An 18,858-nucleotide genomic window follows, 5' to 3' on the forward strand; every position below is an offset into this window, starting at 1 on the left:
CCTCCTTCATGAATGTTGTGTTTCCTCCTGCATGTTCGACGTGTGCAGCACACAAAGTCGAACTCCTTGTGCGCGCAAACTTGCCTGGCCGATAAAACGGATTTTGACTTGTGTTTGGGTGCAGTAAGGGGTTTATCACAAGGCACCCTGGGGCATCAAAGAGGCAAACTGTCGATGCTGGGATCAAACCGTGATTAGCCCTGTAGAAGTGCCCTTGAGCATGACACTGGAGTCCCTATAATACAGGCAGCCAGGGATTCTGTCCTGCAGGCAACCCTGAACTTTGACCTCCCCGTGGAGGAGGAGCAGAGGTCTCAGGAGGATTCCCCCCTCCTGTCAGGGGGATTTTAAATGGGGGGGGGGGGACAGCAGCGAAGGACACCAACTGGTGAGTGCTGAGTAAGAGTACTTCCATATCCGTTGTCGATGTATGCGTTTCATTCATTTATACTGCATCCACCCACCATTTGTAGCTTAGGCTTTCAAAACGTTCAGACTTCTTGTTATAGAGGAGAGCGAAATTAGTATATCTTAACAGAAACCTCACCCCCCCTTCCCTAGTTACCAGACCAACATGATTTGGGTGAAAACAGAGCAAAACCCCCAAACACACTTTCTATGAAGCGTGCATTTATAACGCCCTATAAGCATCTATAACGCCCTATAAGCATCTATTGCATCTATAACGCACATACATTCCTATAATGTGTATTACAATGACTAACGGCTATGGCTGAAGACTGTGAAATAGCACGGAAGTCTCATTATGCATCTCTACAAAACTTCAGCAAAACAAGTTGGCTATGATGCATTACGACATTTGACATAAACAGGCTAATGGTGACATTTATAACGCATACATCCGTTTTAAATTTACATAATGTATCGAAAAGGTGGTTATGAGGTGTTGTGATGGCGTATACATGGTTATAATGAATCTTACAATGACATAGCTACACTTATAGGGCGTTATAGATGCTTATAGGGCGTCATAGGTGCAAGCTTCATAGAAAGTGTCGAACAGAGCTAAAGTTCAGAGGCAGTTCAACAAGAATACAAAAAAAGTCGAACTTTTGTAATTGCAGCACATTTATATATATATTTCAAAAAAGCACAGTGACATTAAAGTGCAGTTTCAGGCATGAGAAGTGAAACAAATGAATTGGGCTTATTAACCCGTGCTGCCAGTCAGACAGAAAGCAAGGCTTGTTGGCCATCGGCTGCACCCTGTCTGGTTAATTTATACTTGAGGGAGAGAGCCGGTGTAGATTCCGGGGTCACCTTCCACTTTAAGGTTGAGAAATCCCGTAATTTATGTGACGGAGGAGTTGATGTTAATAATTTGCCTCCGCGGAGAGTTGGATCAGCTCATCTGGACGCGGCGTTTATGACTCCGGCTGAACCGGTTCAACCCTCGGTGGTTTCCTCACCTGGGTTATTGAGCACAAATGCGCGTCTCCGTATGCGTATGCACGAGCTGTGAACGTATGCATGTGTGTGCATGCATACTTGTGAAGCCTTGGACAACACGCACGTGCACATGAACACACTAGCGCACGGGGCGGTGATCCGCACTACCGGGGAGCTGCCTGGCAAGGAAGTGGTATAGCACTCGGTGCACATATGGACTCCTCGTGTCTGTGTGTGTATGTGTGTGTGTGTGTGTGTGTGTGCAAGCACATACATACACAGACATACAAACACACACACACACACATTTCATCTTCACTGAGAAGTAGACACATATACACAAAATGGCTCCTATAGAGGGGAGTCCATCGAGAGGCCAGGTGACGAGAGCAGAGAGGCGCAGAAATGTCGGGACTCGAGCCTCATTTGAGGGAGGCGCAGCTCATGAGCTCGTTTTACTAGAAGGTTCTGGAGCCCTGACGTGTGTTCTATCAGTCAAACAGCGAACGACCTCCCTCTTGTAAGCAGTAATGGTGGCAGTAAATCGAAAGCTAAGAAAACTAAAGCTGTCCAATTGGGGATTCTCGGTCAAGCAACCACGTGTTTGAATTAAAGTCCATTTGGTGCTACTTCCGGTGCCCTTCAGCCATGGATGAGCTCAACCCCGCCTTTCACGTGTCGGACTGTCGTACCACCCACACGACTGGCATTCAGTGACGTTGGTCAGAAACATCAAGTAACCATAGCAACCTGATAGCAACAAAATAGACGGCGTTATAGGCGTCTGGGTAGCGTGGCGGTCTATTCTGTTGCCTACCAACACGGGGATCGCCGGTTCGAATCCCCATGTTACCTCCGACTTGGTCGGGCGTCCCTATAGAGACAATTGGCCGTGTGTGCGGGTGGGAAGCCGGACGTGGGTATGTGTCCTGATCGCTCCACTAGCGCCACCTCTGGTCGGTCGGGGTGCCTGTTCGGGGGGGGGGGAATAGCGTGATCCTCCCACGCGCAACGTCCCCCTGGCGAAACTCCTCAGTGTCAGGTGAAAAGAAGCGGCTGGTGACACCACGTGTATCGGAGGAGGCGTGTGGTAGTCTGCAGCCCTCCCCGGCTCGGCAGAGGGGGCGGAGCAGCGACCGGGACGGCTCAGTAGAGCGGGGTAATTGGCCGGAAAACAAAACCAAGACGGCGTTGTGAAGCTGTTCTTCCCGCGGGTATTACACAGACAACAAGAAGCAAATATTCAGGAGTCGCTTCTGACTTCAGCAGCAGAGACGAACAGAGACCGTGCGTCGGGCACGCGCTCTTCTTCACTTCATCAAGCTATTAGCGTTAGCGGATGCTAGCCAGTTCACACACTGCTGACGTTAGTCATTGTACAAGCGTCGTCTCACTTGTTACAACGAGTAATGGATGGAAATGGAAGACAGTATGGGAGAGCGATGACATGTTATTCCGTTACCATCAACTGGTGCCAACCGGCCCACTCTCTGCTGCACCTTTTCTGCTGACACGACGCATCCAACCTCCCTGGACACTTCCCGCTGGGAACGACGATTCCGAGGGGACATTCCTGTGACGGGAACTCGTACGGTATATCCAAGGAGTGCTGGAAGGCACTGCGATTCACAAAGACTTACGTCAGTCTTCAAAACCTGGGTAGGCCGTGCTCTTGAAATGAGAAACGGGGTGTGCAGAGTCCAGGTGGCTCGGTGCCTCCCTGCTGCTGCTGAGTTACGCAGGCCAAGTGCAACGGGACTTAAGAGCAATGACGTCAATAACGATGACTACCCCTGTTTATCATTCCTCTTCTCAGGGTAACAAAGTAACGAGACTAACGCGAGATAGTCACCGTTACCGGTACTCCAGTACTTGGCGTCCCCCTCATCACATTTTCTTTTTATATATCTTGTAAAGCCATGTAATTTTGTTATCCTGTTTTAATCTTATATCCTTCTCTCACTAAGATGTGTGACTAATTTTATTTATTTATTTTTAACATGGTGACGGTGGTGGCGTGGCTCGGGCCCTGGGCTGTTCCGGTGGCGTCTGGTCACTGCTTGGCATCCTCCTCATCCTCCTCCTCATATATCTTCTAATTCCATTATAATCCTGTTCTCCTCTTTCAGTGTTGTGTTGTGTAAGTTGTGTAAACACAACATCCATTGCACGTTGTCCGTCTTGGGAGAGAGATCCCTCCTCTGCTGCTCTCCCTGAGGTTTCTTCCTATTTTTTCTCCCTGTTAAAGGTTGTTTTTTGGGGGGGGGGTTGCTCCTTATCCGATCCGAGGGTCTAAGGACAGGAAGTTGTGTTGCTGTTAAGCCCCTTGTGATATTGGGCTATACAAGTGAAATGGACTTGACTTGGCCAGTAATAAAGGGGGAAGAGTTGCACTTGTAGTGAATTTCCACTGGGGGGGGGGGGGGGGGACCACCACGAGGGCTTAGTAGTCGCCATTTCACTGACTGGATGCTGATGCTGTGCTCCTCATATATATGTCACACCTCACACCGCTTTGGTAGCTCTCAATGGCGGAGTTAAACCCCCATTCAGGGTCCTGTGTGTATGTGATGTGACTGGTGGGTGTGTTTGTGTGTCTCTTTGTATTTGTGTGTAGTATCTGTGCTGGTGGGTGCATGGGTGTGTTAGTAGGTGATGGTGTAAGTCTATGTGTTTCCATGGGTGGGGGTGGAGCAGGGCACCGCCTGGTGACATTTCTTCGCGTAGCACCGTATATGGACCCGATGTGCGAGCGCGTGTCGAGCAATTTTTGTCAAATATTTGCGGCTAACTGTAGCGTAAAGGTCACGTGACGCAGGGTGGGCAGGAAAAAGACCCCCCCCCGCTCAGTGTGGAGGGGGGGGAGCGAGAGAGAGAGAAAGAGAGAGAGAGTATGCCTCATTGGTCAAAATGCATCAATTAATTAATCAACCAATCAACTAACGAATTCACATTTCGCCTCGTGCCATGACAGCAGGGGAGGATGGCACACATCATTGTAGGTGTACACAACTCTATTAGTGGCGCGTCTGTGCTGTAAATGCTCACAGCCACGCAAAACCCTCATGTAACAAGGATTACACTGCGCCTCATCTTGCACAACTCATTTAAGTCCATTTAAAAGCCTCGCATCTTCAAACACAACTGATTATGCCACAGCAGCAATTAGCTCAACCCGCAAGGCACGCGCAGCTATGTGCACTCACTTAGCTTGTGTGGCGTCTCTGTTGGTCTGTGGCGTGTATACGAACCCCCCCCCATCTCCCCCCCCCCTCACACACACACACACAGATCGGATCCGAGTCAGGCTTGAGCCCCTGTGCCTTTGCCTTGCCAGTCCTTAATGGGCCCCTTCTGAATGGATTTTTAAATTTATATAAAGTTGCTTTCATTATTCAGTGAAATGGACAAACACCATTTTCAGATATGGACTATAAGCCGCTTGCCAAGAAAAGATAACCCCCCCTCTTTCCTTTTGGAAAATGGTTGCTCCCAAATTTGCCTGCCCCGTCTCCAGTTACCATTCGCCAGATGTGCGCCCTGGACCCCACACCTGTAGCTGAAGGCCGCAGCAGTCCCCTTCATGAATGCACACAGCCATGATGTGACGACAGGTCGCTCAGTGACATTAACAGACGTTATGATGGATGCACGAGCAGTTCGTCCCAGATTAACCCCAGCTCCTTAGCAACACCGTGCTAAGCTAGCTGCTGCCACGTTAGCTGATATAGCCGTAGAAAAGGCCACGTGTAAGCTACAACTAATGACTGCAGCATGTCTGGTTTTGTTTTGTGACCCCCCCCCCTCCCATTTTCCTCAATTGTATCCGGCCGATTACCCCTCTCTTCCGAGCCGTCCCGGCCGCAGCTCCGCCCCCTCTGCCGATCCGGGGAGGGCTGCAGACTACCACACGCCTCCTCCCATACATGTGGAGTCGCCAGCCGCTTCTTTTCACCTGACAGTGAGCAGTTTTGCCAGAGGGACGTAGCGCGTGGGAGGATCACGCTATTCCCCCCGCCCCCCCCTCCGCCGCCCGAACAGGCGCCCCGACCGACCAGAGGAGGCGCTAGTGCAGCGACCAGGACACACACCCACATCCGGCTTCCCACCCACAGGCACGGCCAATTGTGTCTGTAGGGACCCTCGACCAAGCCGGGAGTAACACGGGGATTCGAACCGGCGAATAGACACAACCCGGACGCCAGCATGTCTGTTTTTTGTTGCTTATCAGCCCAGTGACCATCAGAGATGTTGTCTTTCACCTTCTCAACCTCTCAGAAAGTAAACCGTGAGGCTCCTGGTATCAGGAGTGTTGATATGGTCCACTGCAAAACATAGTCTCGAATGTCTTCGATCAAGTTCAGATTGCTTTGTTTTGCCCCTCTGCAAACATGGTTTCTTCTGCTCCACCCACCGCAGTTTGCTTTGGAGGTACGCAGCATGTCTCTCGCTGCTCGCGTTGGCTGTTTGTTATTATTCGCTTGTTAATATCAACGGCTATGAAGGCGACTGTGTCTGCTGTGTTTGCCAGGTTCTTGCAGCCATACACGGTCTGCCAGGTGGACCAGTGCTTGCTTCACACGAGCTGATAGAAGGGAACAGGGAACGTTCAGAAGGAGCACCATGATAAGGAGGTGCCGTCATGGCAAGGCACAGGGGGCAGTTGTTGTGTTTGTGGCAGTGAAAGAGCAGGTGGTTCTGCTTACAGACGGGGTTTTGGTGTGTGTTTGCATGTGTGCAGGATGGTGGTGCTGGTGGTGGTTGTGGGTGGTGGTTGGGGGGGATTGCCCTTTTTGTTGCCCATAACCCCCCCCCCCTTTATGTCTGTGCACGGCCCTGGTTACAGCCTGCACTGTGTTCGCATCAGTGTGCATACTTTTTTTTGTTGCTATTAGGCTACAATTAAAAGGCTGCACGTGAAGTAAAAACTGATTGATATGGCCGGCTCACACCGAGGCACGACATCATAAAGAGGAGGAGGAGGAGGAGGAGGAGGGCTCCTGCACGGTACAGACGAGCAAGACATCCCCAGGAGTCTATTAGCTAGCCATGCCATGCTGTATGTGCAGCCTGGAGAAATAATGAGACGGTACACCAGGAAAAAGAGAAGCCAGAGGATGCCCCACGCGCGCGCGCGCGCGCACACACACGCACACACACATACACACACACACACACTTTCTCTTCCCGTCTTTAAGAAAGAGCAGAGAGCAGCAGCGCTGGCGCTGGGTTATGCATAACCTGCACCGACCGACCGGCGAGGCTGAAACAGCAGATCCGGCTGCCGGCTGCCCGCGTTACTCAGAGGGCTTCCCTCCTCCTGGTATAGGTGGCGGTCTGCAGCCCCACATCACCACAGGCTGAGCGAATACAAGCCCACTGCGTTCATTCAGAAATTATGGCAGCCTCCGAGCCCGCTAGACTAATTCACATGCCTCTCTGCTGCTGCGCCGCCGCCGCCGCCGCCGCACGCGCTCAAGTGAATCCTGCCCTGGCAAGGAAACGGCGAGCCGCATCCTCACACACATAGCATGCAGGACGGTGCCTGCCCCGCAGACATCTGTAATTCTACACGTTCAAGACCTATATGAGTATCGGCTGTGTGTGGCATTGAGGCATCCCCCCCCAGTCCCCCCCCCCCCTGGCTGTTCTCACCTTCAGCGTTGTATTTGGGTAGCTCACTGGCACCTTATGAAAAGTGCTGTTGGAGAGCACGGCGAGTCGGATGTCTTCAAATATGGTGAGGATATCGTCCAGGAGGCATCGCTTGTCCCTGTGGCTCAGGACGCAGAGGTGCGCGAACGTGTAATTGAATCCTTTGTAATTAACGCGCAGATCCAGCACCTGCTTGTGGACCTGCAGAACCTGGTCCGCCAGCTCCAGGATGTTGCCCCCGGACTTGGCCAGGAGAATCAACCTGCCATATCTGCCGGGGGTGTGCAAATCCGAATACAGCTTGTGCTTGGACTGGTCGATGGGGAACAGGCTGTTGGCGAGACTCCGCTCGATCTTAGCCAGGCTGTGCGTCGGGGCGACCAGGATCTCGAGGTCCGTCTCCGGCTTGAATCGGCTCAGCACGGTAGATCCGAAAATGATGGTGAGCACCGCGGGGACGGTGAGGAAGAAAACGGGGTGCCTGCTAACAAATAAGCCCAGCCAGTAAAACGAAGCCTTGAGCCCTCTGTGTATCACTTGCCGCAGCATCCTCCACAAAATCCAGCTTGCAGATGCCCCGTCTCCTCCGATGAAGCACATGTGACATCAGACTCCGTTCCCCAGTTTTAGTCCGTACGAGAATTTACACCAGACTACAACACCAGCACCAGCACCAGCACCATACATACAATACATTCATACAATACATACTTACATACACACACGCACGCACGCACACGCGCGCACACACTCACTCACACTCTCTCACACACACACACACACAACACCTGGAGAAAAAAATCAGCACTGCAGCAATTCGCCAGCGAGACAGACGGACGCGCACGGCCGGGCGGGCAGCTTTTGAGATCGATGATGCATCAGCCGATGGAGCGGGTCCTGATGTGGTCCGACTTCACGCCATCCCTCTTGCTGTGAGAAGAAGCGGCGCGGCCCCCGTGACTGCCCTCCGCTGCACCTGCTGCAGTAGCGGCCCCGAGCCGCGGCGGTGTGGTGTGCATGTGTGCCCCCGGCTCGCTGCTCCGCCTCATGCTGGCGGTGGCGCCTGATTTATGTGCTTAGCTGCAACCATGTGGCGGGGTTGAAGAGGAGGAAGACTGGTTTCAGTGGGGTGTGTGTGTGTGTGTGTGTGGACGTGCATGGGGGGGAGTGATGATTTTTTTTTTTAGCAGTGGTCCTGAGAGTTTAACTCGTGTGCTCCATTCGTGTCAACACGACCTTTTTCTTTTTTCAGTTGACAACTATTACACAGAGATAGTGTTCTGAACGGAGTGTGTTTCTCAATGAGTGTTACAGATGTGTTGCTTTTAACGCCCAGCGGTGCCCTGGCTCAGTGTGACTGGCAGACGGTGGCCTGCGTCCGCTGCTAATCTGTGAACAGAACGTAACAGCAGTTTAATGAGACGTGTTTCATAAGAGATGTTCCAGCAGGTGGCATTAGGACCGGACACACGCCCTCCCTGAGATGAGCTGGTCTCTATCATGTGTCATGGGGGGCGGGGGCGGGGGCGGGGGGGGGCGAAAAACTGCCTTGTGTTGAGCATCCGGTCGGTATACATGTTCAGCAAAACAACACACAGCAAGCCTGTGTAAGGTAGACTAGGACACTGGACAGATAGCAAGCATAGGAAAAGCCCCTCTTCTAGGGTCTGTCTACCAGGGTCTGTCTTCCTGGGTCTTTCTTCCAGGGTCTGTCTTCCAGGATCTGTCTTCAAGGGTCTTTCTTCCAGGATCTGTCTTCCAGGGTCTTTCTTCCAGGGTCTTTCTTCCAGGGTCTGTCTTCCAGGGTCTGTCTTCCAGGATCTGTCTTCCAGGATCTGTCTTCAAGGGTCTTTCTTCCAGGATCTGTCTTCCAGGGTCTGTCTTCCAGGATCTGTCTTCCAGGGTCTGTCTTCCAGGATCTGTCTACCAGGGTCTTTCTTCCAGGGTCTATCTTCCAGGATCTGTCTTCCAGGGTCTTTCTTCCAGGGTCTGTCTTCCAGGGTCTGTCTTCCAGGATCTGTCTTCCAGGATATGTCTTCAAGGGTCTTTCTTCCAGGATCTGTCTTCCAGGGTCTTTCTTCCAGGGTCTGTCTTCCAGGATCTGTCTTCCAGGATCTGCCTTCAAGGGTCTTTCTTCCAGGGTCTGTCTTCCAGGGTCTTTCTTCCAGGATCTGTCTTCCAGGATCTGTCTTCAAGGGTCTTTCTTCCAGGAGCTGTCTTCCAGGGTCTGTCTTCCAGGGTCTTTCTTCCAGGGTCTGTCTTCCAGGATCTGCCTTCAAGGGTCTTTCTTCCAGGGTCTGTCTTCCAGAGTCTGTCTTCCAGGATCTGTCTTCCAGGGTCTTTCTTCCAGGATCTATCTTCCAGGATCTGTCTTCAAGGGTCTTTCTTCCAGGATCTGTCTTCCAGGGTCTTTCTTCCAGGGTCTGTCTTCCAGGGTCTGTCTTCCAGTGTCTGTCTTCCAGGCTCTGTCTTGCTTGTCATTGATAGATGATATATATAAACTTAACACAAAAAGTAAGGAAATGTGTGTTTGGTAGATTATTTCTTTGTTGTAACAATGCTTCTCAGCAATACATCTTATACTGTTGGAGAGCCTGTTTATTTCCCTTTTAAATGGGGCCACATTTGTAAGGAACATGTATTGGTGGGATGAGCAGCAGAGCTGAGTATGTGGGTTGTGCCCATGAGAAATTTGTCAAATCTTCTCTACCAATGCCAAACAGCTTATTTTGCTGTTGCTGTTGACTCCTGTTTTGAGCTTCTGGTACCCCAGGTGCTGACAACCAGCTGCCTGATATAAGATTTATTGCCAAGAAGCATTGTTACAACAAAGAAATAATCTACCAAACACAAATTTCCTTACTTTTTGTGCTAAGTTAATATATATATATATATTACTACTTTATTGATCCCTGTGGGGAAATTCTTGCTCTAGCTGTGCAGCTAGGAGCAGTGGGCAGCCGCCGTGCAGCACCCGGGGACCAACTCCAGTTCGTTGCCTCGGTCAGGGACACAGAAAGGAGTACTAACCCCAACATGCATGTCTTTCTGACGGTGGGGGAAACCGGAGCGCCCGAAGGAGGAAACCCACCACAGACACGGGGAGAACATGCAAACTCCATACAGAGGACGACCTGGGGTGACACCCCCCAGGTTGGACAACCCTGGGGTTTGAACCCAGGACTTTCTTGCTGTGAGGCGACAGCACTAACCACAGGGCCACTGTGCCGTCTGTGCCGATATACTACATAAAGACATAAGGACTGTTCGGGTGGGTCATTTGACCAATCCCAAAAAAATGAAAGGTCAAAAAGTCATACTAAACTGTATTCAAAGAAACCAAGGTACAAAATAAGCTCATAGCCGCTACCATAGACGATGAAATGTCCATTGTCTAGTTATCCTTGCACTAAGTTACCGTTAAAGGATAGGGTATTGGTAGCTATACAGGGAAAAGTCTGGCTTTCTTGGAATAGAAAAGGTTCAATTTTTGGGGGGAAACAATGCACCCCTTTATACAGACTGACTACAGCCGTGCATAGGACAGACATGTCAGTTCATTTTGAAAGGTCTTGTCAATGGATGATCTTCCCGAGGGAACGCTCACCTTGCAGGTACCTCTAAAACCCTTGAAAGTCAAGGCCGGATTGCTGATTAAGGGTTGTTTTTTTTTTCCAAGCCCAGGAGATTTGGATGCTGAAAGTCAAGTAATGACACGGTGTTATCTCCATCTATCATGCCTTCCTGAGTGGCAGGCTGCACCAGGACGTTCTCACATTGCTCGTCCTGGAGCACAAAAGTGACAAAAGCAACCAACGTAGCCTAATCAACCTCCGCTTTTGTCCCAGTGTACGTTGCACTCTGTGGCACAAAGACCAAATGTCTTTGCATCAGTGTCAGTTTACACGAATGGATGTCAAAGGTTATTTTCATTTGCCTTTTACCTGATCTTCTGTTGCTCGCTTTTGCGTTTCGCTACCTATTGTGAAAGCAAAAGCCGGACTAATCCGCGGTACCAAGTTTTCACTCGATATCATCACAGGTGGAGGCCACCGCATATTGCTATGTGGATAGGTAGTCTGTGTTAAACAGTGGTCATTGTTGGGAGAAAAACGGTTATTCCCTAAAATCTGTGGTAGCCCCATAATTTACAGACAGTTAGTTATGTAATAATTGTGAAAAAAGTGCTAGGAAATAGCAATAACGTAAAATCTGTACAATCAACATAATGGCAAGTTGTAGTAGTAGAATTACCAGGAAGGATTGGGTAATTGTAGAGTGAAATTAAAGTAGAATAAAGAGGTTTGGTTGGTAATTATATGGGAATTAATTGTTGTAGTGAGTGGTATAGCCCACATACTGGGTACGTAATTAACGGCCTGTAAATTATAGGTTACCAAATCTGTTCTTAGGAAGAATTTTTGAAATATTTGTGCTCAAAAGGGTCTTTGCCTACACCACAGACATGGATTAAGCCTGGTTCAAGACTTGACACGCTGTAGTGAGCATCTCTTCATTGAAGATTCAATTTAGTCTGGGATTAGGATTAAACCCTGCTGTAAGTATTGATTCCATACATGAAGGTTTACCAGGGCTCAGTCCCAGCCCCCATGTAACTCAAAACTGGGAAATTTCTTCCAGCCATTATTGCCTTGCAGTCATATTTTTTTCTATACAACATTCATCACAGCACTCAACCTCAGTGACATGCACCAATCCAGCATTACTACTTCTTGATGTTCAGACTAACTCCTGTTCAGGGTAAAGCAACCATGCATCTGCATGTTCAGAGTCCTCTGTGGTGTACCTGCACAGGTAAAACCCAATGTTCTTAAATCGTAAAAGTTCAAATTGGCGAGTTATGGTGATAGGCTCTCTGAAGAAAATATGAAGTGCCATAATTTGTTCCCCATGCAGATGTTGCTGCATGTTGCTGTACATAACCTGCCCATTAGACGCCACTAGACACTGCACAGTGCATGTGTGCACAACCTGAATATTTGTGATAAAGTGTGGGTTGATTTGAAGTGGGTGAAAATGAAAAGTGTTCACACGTTTCCATTTTGCGGAACAACTGGGTTTTGAGGAACATCGTCTTGTACTGCACTGTCATCAAGGCTAAATAAGCATGCCTACGTTCTTTGCAATGGTATCAAACGGCTCTTTCAGGAAGCCCCATGTCTAGAAGAGGAACAGATAAAGGGATAGACAGAAATGGAGTAGGACATATGTATCCATACTGAAATTCTTTGTGTGTTTTTTTTTTTTTTTTTGGTGGCAATTTTTCCTTTCTCAGAGAAAGCAGATAAAGCTAGGAGAGATTGGGCAGAGAAAGAGAGCAAGATGTATAACAAAAGCCTCAACATGGGAAGAAGTTGACTGGCCGATCCTGTAGGATGACATTAGTCCGAACCTCTGCCCACACTCAAACGATAATTCTGTTTTGTTTTTTTTTGTTTTTTTTTAACATCCTGTCTTATTTTCATAGTTTTTGCCACTGTGCATATCGGCTCTGATAGTTTTTTTCACAAGCTTCTTTTTGCAGGTCTTGGATATGGAAACACCAGCTTTACAACACTGTCTTTTGGGGCAACAGAACACAAGCCTTAAACCTGTCCCAATAACAACTACTTCTACTTCTACTTCTACCACTACTACTACTTCTTCTTCTTCTTCTTCTTTGTCTTCATCTTCCTCCTCCTCCCCAATCCTCATAATGATTTGGCAAAATTTTACGTCGGATGCCCTTCCTGACACAACCATCCCAGTATTCATGGACTTGCGCCCGTGCCTGTTGCTGCAAACCTGTCCCAACAGCAACAACCAAAAACGTTGTGCCTCAGACCGTGTACACAACCCTCCATTATCTGTTACTTGTCAGTGGTGCTGGCCAAATAGGGGATGGGACCAGTGATTGTACATTTCTGCATGCTGAACCAGGAAGTAGTCCAGCAATGTGATGGATCAACTATGCCGGACATTTAAGGCGATGACTTGATTTCCACTTCTAAATACGTGAATTGGTTAAATTTGCTGAACTGGACTTTTTGAAAGATGTCTGACATCTGTATTCAGCTGACGACGCCGTTGTAAAGCCGAGTCCACAGGTGATGCCGTGTACAAAATCTCTACAATGAAGCTGGTGAGTGCAATGAAATCATGACTAATATGCACAAACATTACCAAAATAAGACCCAGGTGGTAGAAAATGGAAATATCCTTTAATGCCCTGAAGGCCTAATCATTTAGTAAAAGTTAATCTCTTTTTAAATGAGAGAATCCATTTCCGCTGTGTCTCTCCATTACAGATACATTACACTAAAGGCGTGACATCCATGGGATTATTCCATGTGTACTGATGCTTCATGTGCAATTTGAAATTGTTTTAGCCTCCTGCTTTTGCTAGCTCTTCATTAATTCTTTATGGTTACCACATGTTTGCAAATCATTTGCACCCAAAATAAATTGATTTTTTTGGGGTCCAGTGCCAAACAGTGATATTTCACCTATAGATGCGGTTGCACCGTGGGCGGCATCGCTCAGGAGGTAGAGCAAGTTGTCTCGTAATTAGAAGGTTTCTGGTTTGATCCTTGGCTCCTCCAGAGAGCGTGTCGAAGTGTCCTCGAGCAAGACACTGAACCCCTAACTGCTCCTGATGAGCAGGCTGGTGCCTTGCGTGGCAGCCTCCACCATCAGTGTATGAATGTGTCCGTGAATGGGTGAATGGGAGGCGTTCATTGTAAAGTGCTTTGAGTGGTCGGTAGACTAGAAAAGTGCTATATAAACAGTCCATTTGCCATTATTTGTCCACGTCTGTGTCTAAGTTGTCTTCGTTTGATGGCTGGGAGAGCTGGTGCTGGATTGGCTGGGAGAGCTTGGTCTGGTGTGTCCTGTGGGCCCAGGGACCACGGCCCTGCCCAGAGCTGCACCCAAAGAGGAAGCACTGAAGGCGGTCTGACAGGATGTGGAAGTGGGGCAGGCTAAGCTAACTGCCAGCCCATACAGACCGGCAGTTCCGATAACACCGAGGGTGGTCTGGCGGCGGCCTTGCCTGTCGTTGACTGTGTTTTTAGTGTCATCGTGTGGAGTGCAGGGAGGTGTATCGAGGGTGTTTGGCTGGGAGAGCTGGCATTGGATTGGCTGAGGGAGCCTGGTCTGCTGTGTTTGGTGGGCCCAAGGACTACGGCCCTTCCCGGAGCTGCTACCAAAGAAGCACCGAGGGCGGTCTGACAAGACAAGGAAGCGGGGCAGGCTAAGCTAACTGCTAGCTCATGCAGACCGGCAGTTCAGACAGTCATCCTGGCTGGTGTTCGCTCTCTTGGACAGTGAATTTTTTTTTTATATGTCGGATATGTGTTTTTGTGGTTTTGTAGTTTTTGTAGGTTGTTTGTAGTTTGGATATATGTGTTCTTGTAGTTTGGATATGTGTTTTTGTCTTTGTGTTGCGCTGCTGTGGGCTGGGGGAAACGATATGTCGTTTCCTTTCATGTGTGCATGAAATGAAATGACATAAATGTTCATGACTCATGATTACTGTGGGTGGGCACCACAAAAGTAATCTTCAATTTGCACATTGAGTATTCATTACTGTGAACCCAACAAGATTCAAAGCAACAGTCTTTAGACGTAAACTTCAGTTTGCACATTCAACATGCATCAGTGTCGCTTGCCAGAATCCCAACCAGTGGTTTTAAGATTGTAAATCCTTATTTTAACTTCTACGCCTTCTTGTTGCTATGTTGTGATAAAGCGTCTTAATGAATTAGTTATCTGATCAGTTTCAGTTGTTTCATCTATGGAATCCTCATGGAGAACTCTGCACGCAGCTTATAGTGACATAATTAATTGATAATGAACAAATTCAAGTCCTCTAGGTACTTCATTAGTATTACCGTCATATACTCTAAGTCAATTATTTTATTTGACCCTTGCACTTTGCGCCGTTAAGACAGTTCTGTGGTTGTAAAGACAAGTACACTTATCGTCAGTACTAATCCAGGAATACCCTTCAGTAAATATGGCATACAGTATCACTTTCTTTCTTTTTCTCAAGTATCGTAATGTCATTTTGAAGTCCGATACTATGCTAATCCCACAACTGGACGTATGGCTCTTGTACCATCTGCACAAGTTAGTGTTTTGGTGAATTACCATAGGTTGATTCAGAATGAATTAGAATGACCTTTAAAGTGGGCATCCTGGTGGGCAGGGCAGATATCGACCCACATTAGTTCATGCTACGTAGTCTCTGGTGGCTGTGTAAAACAGGCCTGGGTTTGACACTGACTTGGGTCCATTTCTGCATGTCTTCTTTCCTTTCTTTTTCTGTTTCTCTTTACTCTACAGTTCATTTCCTGCCTATCCTCAATGTTCTGTCGGATAAAGGCTAAAATTGCACACACAAAAAAAGCAACAAGCAGCGATTCTGGGGTTCAGGCCAACACAGACCGTTAGAGGTTGAAAGCTTCAACAGCTTAATTAAAAATATCCATCAAGTTTGGTGATTTTTAAACAAACTCTCATTGATTTATGGCCAAATTTGCACCAGGCCCATGCACGTGTTTGGAACTGGTGGCGCCCCCTATTGAGCGATTTCAAAATAGGTTTAAATACGTGGTTCAACATTGTTATGAAAGATATCCTGCAAATTGTGTAATGATTGGACGGACAATTTCTGATTTATAGTCTGATTTGTCGCGAGATTTGCGCCACCCTAATTAGGATAAGCGGCTTGGGTAATGGGTAATGGATAGTCTTGATTTGTGTTATGCCACGGCCATTTTTTTGCGTTTTAGAGCCCCCTAGTGGTCAATTTGAATAACACTTTCAGGGTATGTTCAAGAAGAGCTATAACAGGCCGTATAAACGCGGCCTATGTTATCGGTTTATAACCCCCTTGAAAGATGGCTGTGATTGGTTGAGCGTGAATACTGTCGTCACACAGAAGAGACGGAGAGATCCTCCGTCTCTAACCCTAACCCTAACCCTAACCCTAACCCTAACCCTAAACCCAACCCCTAACCCAAACCCTAAATCATGCTGCCTTCCCTTCTGACGCCGACGGCTAACGTTAGCTATCGATACACGTGAGATTTTTAAATCAGCCACGGCCGCTACAATGAGCAATCACCCCCCCCCCCCGTCTCTTCTGTATGACGACAGTATTCATACTCAACCAATCATAGCACAGACAGACGAATATTAATTAGCTCTTTCACGGGGGTTATAAACCTGTAACACGGCCCATGTTGTACCTGTTTCAGGTGCTTATGTGGACATATCCTGAACGTTTCGTGATTATTTGCACAACGGTTGTTGACTTGGGCATATTTATGTGCTGAGCCACGCCCTTTTGAAGTTAATTGGTCAATATCTTGAAAACTAGATAAGATATCAACAAGCTTTATACAACTTTTGATAAGCTTGGTCCAATAATGAGCCACATAAAATTTGGTAGCAATCAGACCTACAGTTTAGGAAAAGATGTCAAAAATGTGTTTTCAAAAAAAAGAATTTCAAAATGGCGGGAAAGTCTAGTCAGGTGGACTTTAGTGGTTCTTGAGGTAAATCTGTAGAGTGGGGATAGATGGGGGTCTGTACCAAGTTTCGTGTAAATCGGACTTAACGGGGTAGGAGTTATGACTTTTCAAAGTTCAAACATTTGACCTTTAATTGTAGCGCCCCATTTGGCCGATGGGGGTCATATTTCTGGGGTAGCACTTGTACACAGCTTCCAATCAATGCACAAAATCTCATGTCTCTGCCGTTTACCATCTCACCAGAATTTGCTCAAACATTTCTGAGGAAGAAGAAAAAAGTATGGGCTTGAACCGTAGTAATGACAATAATAATAAACCAGCACAAAAACAACAGGGTTGAAACTAAAAAAAATAATAAATCAAATAACCCCCAAACTCTGCAGTTCAATCAAAACAGAAACTCGAGATATATTTTCATCAGGGCGGCCAGAGGAAATCACTGAGATGTTTGGTTCCAGGTGGGAGTCAATTTCTTCGGCCCTGAGGTAATATTTTCCAACTCTTGGCCATATTAATGCTGCCTGCAGGAGTATGGGGTTGATAAGTGATGTGGGGGGGGGGGGTAAATAAACAGCTGGGTAAAACCATGACCTACAGGAGACGATAACCACAACACCAACTACTAACAACACTGTCAAAAATCACTTCATCGGTGCTCCACTCTGAAAGAGCCCATCTTCATATCACTGGCCGTCATCAATGTAGAACTACTTAATAAGCTGTGCTAATTGACAGGAAGGTGAAACGGCTGGCCGCCATCTTATCATTATGCTCTCGTAGAGACTCCGCTCTAGACAGGGAATCTGGCTGTATGCGATCCCTTCTAGAAGACTGAGAGTGCTTGTGTGTGCTGCCAGCCATTTAGCACCGTACAGCACAACAGCCCGGCATTATGAACACTGGTTAGCACAACAATGCATGCCCGTAGCTAGAGACTGTTGCGCCGCTTGCGGCCAGCTGATGAATAGCCACAGCCATCCCCATTTATTCTGATTTACCTTTACCTCAACAGCCCCCTCAGGGTGTAAGCGTCTCCTGCCTTCAACTGTAAATCATGGCGGAATTACTTCTTTCCCCGGGCTTTTGTGCGGCTGTGTCGCATTAGCCAAAATATCACTACTCACCTGCATGGCGTGTGTGTGCGTGTGCGTGCGTGTGTGCGTGTGTGTGTGTGACGGTTGGCGGGAAACAATCATACATAGCCAGTCTTTTGGTGGGTTTGCCCACCACTACGTCCCTGATATGGGATCCCGCGCTGAGTGCTTGAGACAACACGGCTCCCCCCCCCACCTCCCCCCTCCCCGGAACAGTAAATCCTTCCCTTTAGGAGGGAATTAATTAGAGGCCACACAGTGACCACATTCCATTTAGCCTCTGAACGCACGCCAAGTGTTTCCTCCAGAAACCAATTTCTCTGGTCAGTGAGAAGAAAACCCGCTACTTTTTGGGCAACCTGAGAGCCTGTTGCGTCCCGCAGGAAGCTAATAACCCCGTGCCGGCTTTTCTTCTCTTTTTTTCAACCGATGTTTGCTGCTTTTCATTCCCCTGCCCCCATGTCCACTACAACCTCTGAGAGTACAAAACAGGAAATCTACCAAGTTAAATAGCAGCCATTGCTTTCTGGGTGCGGGGGAAACTGTGCAGACTGCCTTTATGAACCCCTTCATATCCATCCATCCATCCATCCATTTTTTTGGGGGGGGGGATTTTCCCCCTTTTTTTCTCCCCAACTGTATCCGGCCAATTGCCCCACTGCTCCACCCCCTCTGCCGATCCGGGGAGGGCTGCAGACTACCACACGCCTCCTCCGATACGTGTGGGGTCGCCAGCCGCTTCTTTTCACCTGACAGTGAGGAGTTTCACCAGGGGACGTAGCACGTGGGAGGATCACGCTAGTCCCCCCCCCCAGTTCCCCCTCCCCCCTGAACAGGCGCCCCGACCGACCAGAGGAGGCGCTAGTGCAGCGACCAGGACACATACCCACATCCGGCTTCCCACCCGCAGACACGGCCGTCTGTAGGGACGCCCGACCAAGCCGGAGGTAACGGGGATTGAACGAGTGATCCCCGTGTTAGGCAACGGAACAGACCGCCACGCTACGCGGACGCCCCATCCATCCGTTTTCTGAGCCGCTTGTTCCCTTGTCGTCTCTCTGTAGAGATCGGGGTGGTCTCCGCGGAGCGGAACGGAAGAACACCAGGCAGAAGTCTTCACACCTCGGCCGTAGTTTAATCGAGGACAGACGTTGTTGTCA

The 18,858-nt window shown here is 48.5% G+C and overlaps 1 protein-coding gene across 1 annotated transcript in view; it reads right to left on the reverse strand.

The window, feature by feature from the left end:
* ptchd4 (patched domain containing 4) overlaps positions 1-7,665 on the reverse strand; it is a 49,356-nt gene extending 41,691 nt beyond the window's left edge. Inside the window, 1 exon segment of the mRNA XM_056295083.1 lies at positions 7,240-7,665. Within this exon segment, the coding sequence (XP_056151058.1) occupies positions 7,240-7,665 (426 nt within the window).
* Positions 7,666-18,858: the final 11,193 nt, after the last annotated feature.

The sequence above is a fragment of the Lampris incognitus genome, chromosome 15 (genome assembly GCF_029633865.1).
Source record: "Lampris incognitus isolate fLamInc1 chromosome 15, fLamInc1.hap2, whole genome shotgun sequence".
In the NCBI taxonomy this organism is placed as follows: Eukaryota; Metazoa; Chordata; class Actinopteri; order Lampriformes; family Lampridae; genus Lampris; species Lampris incognitus.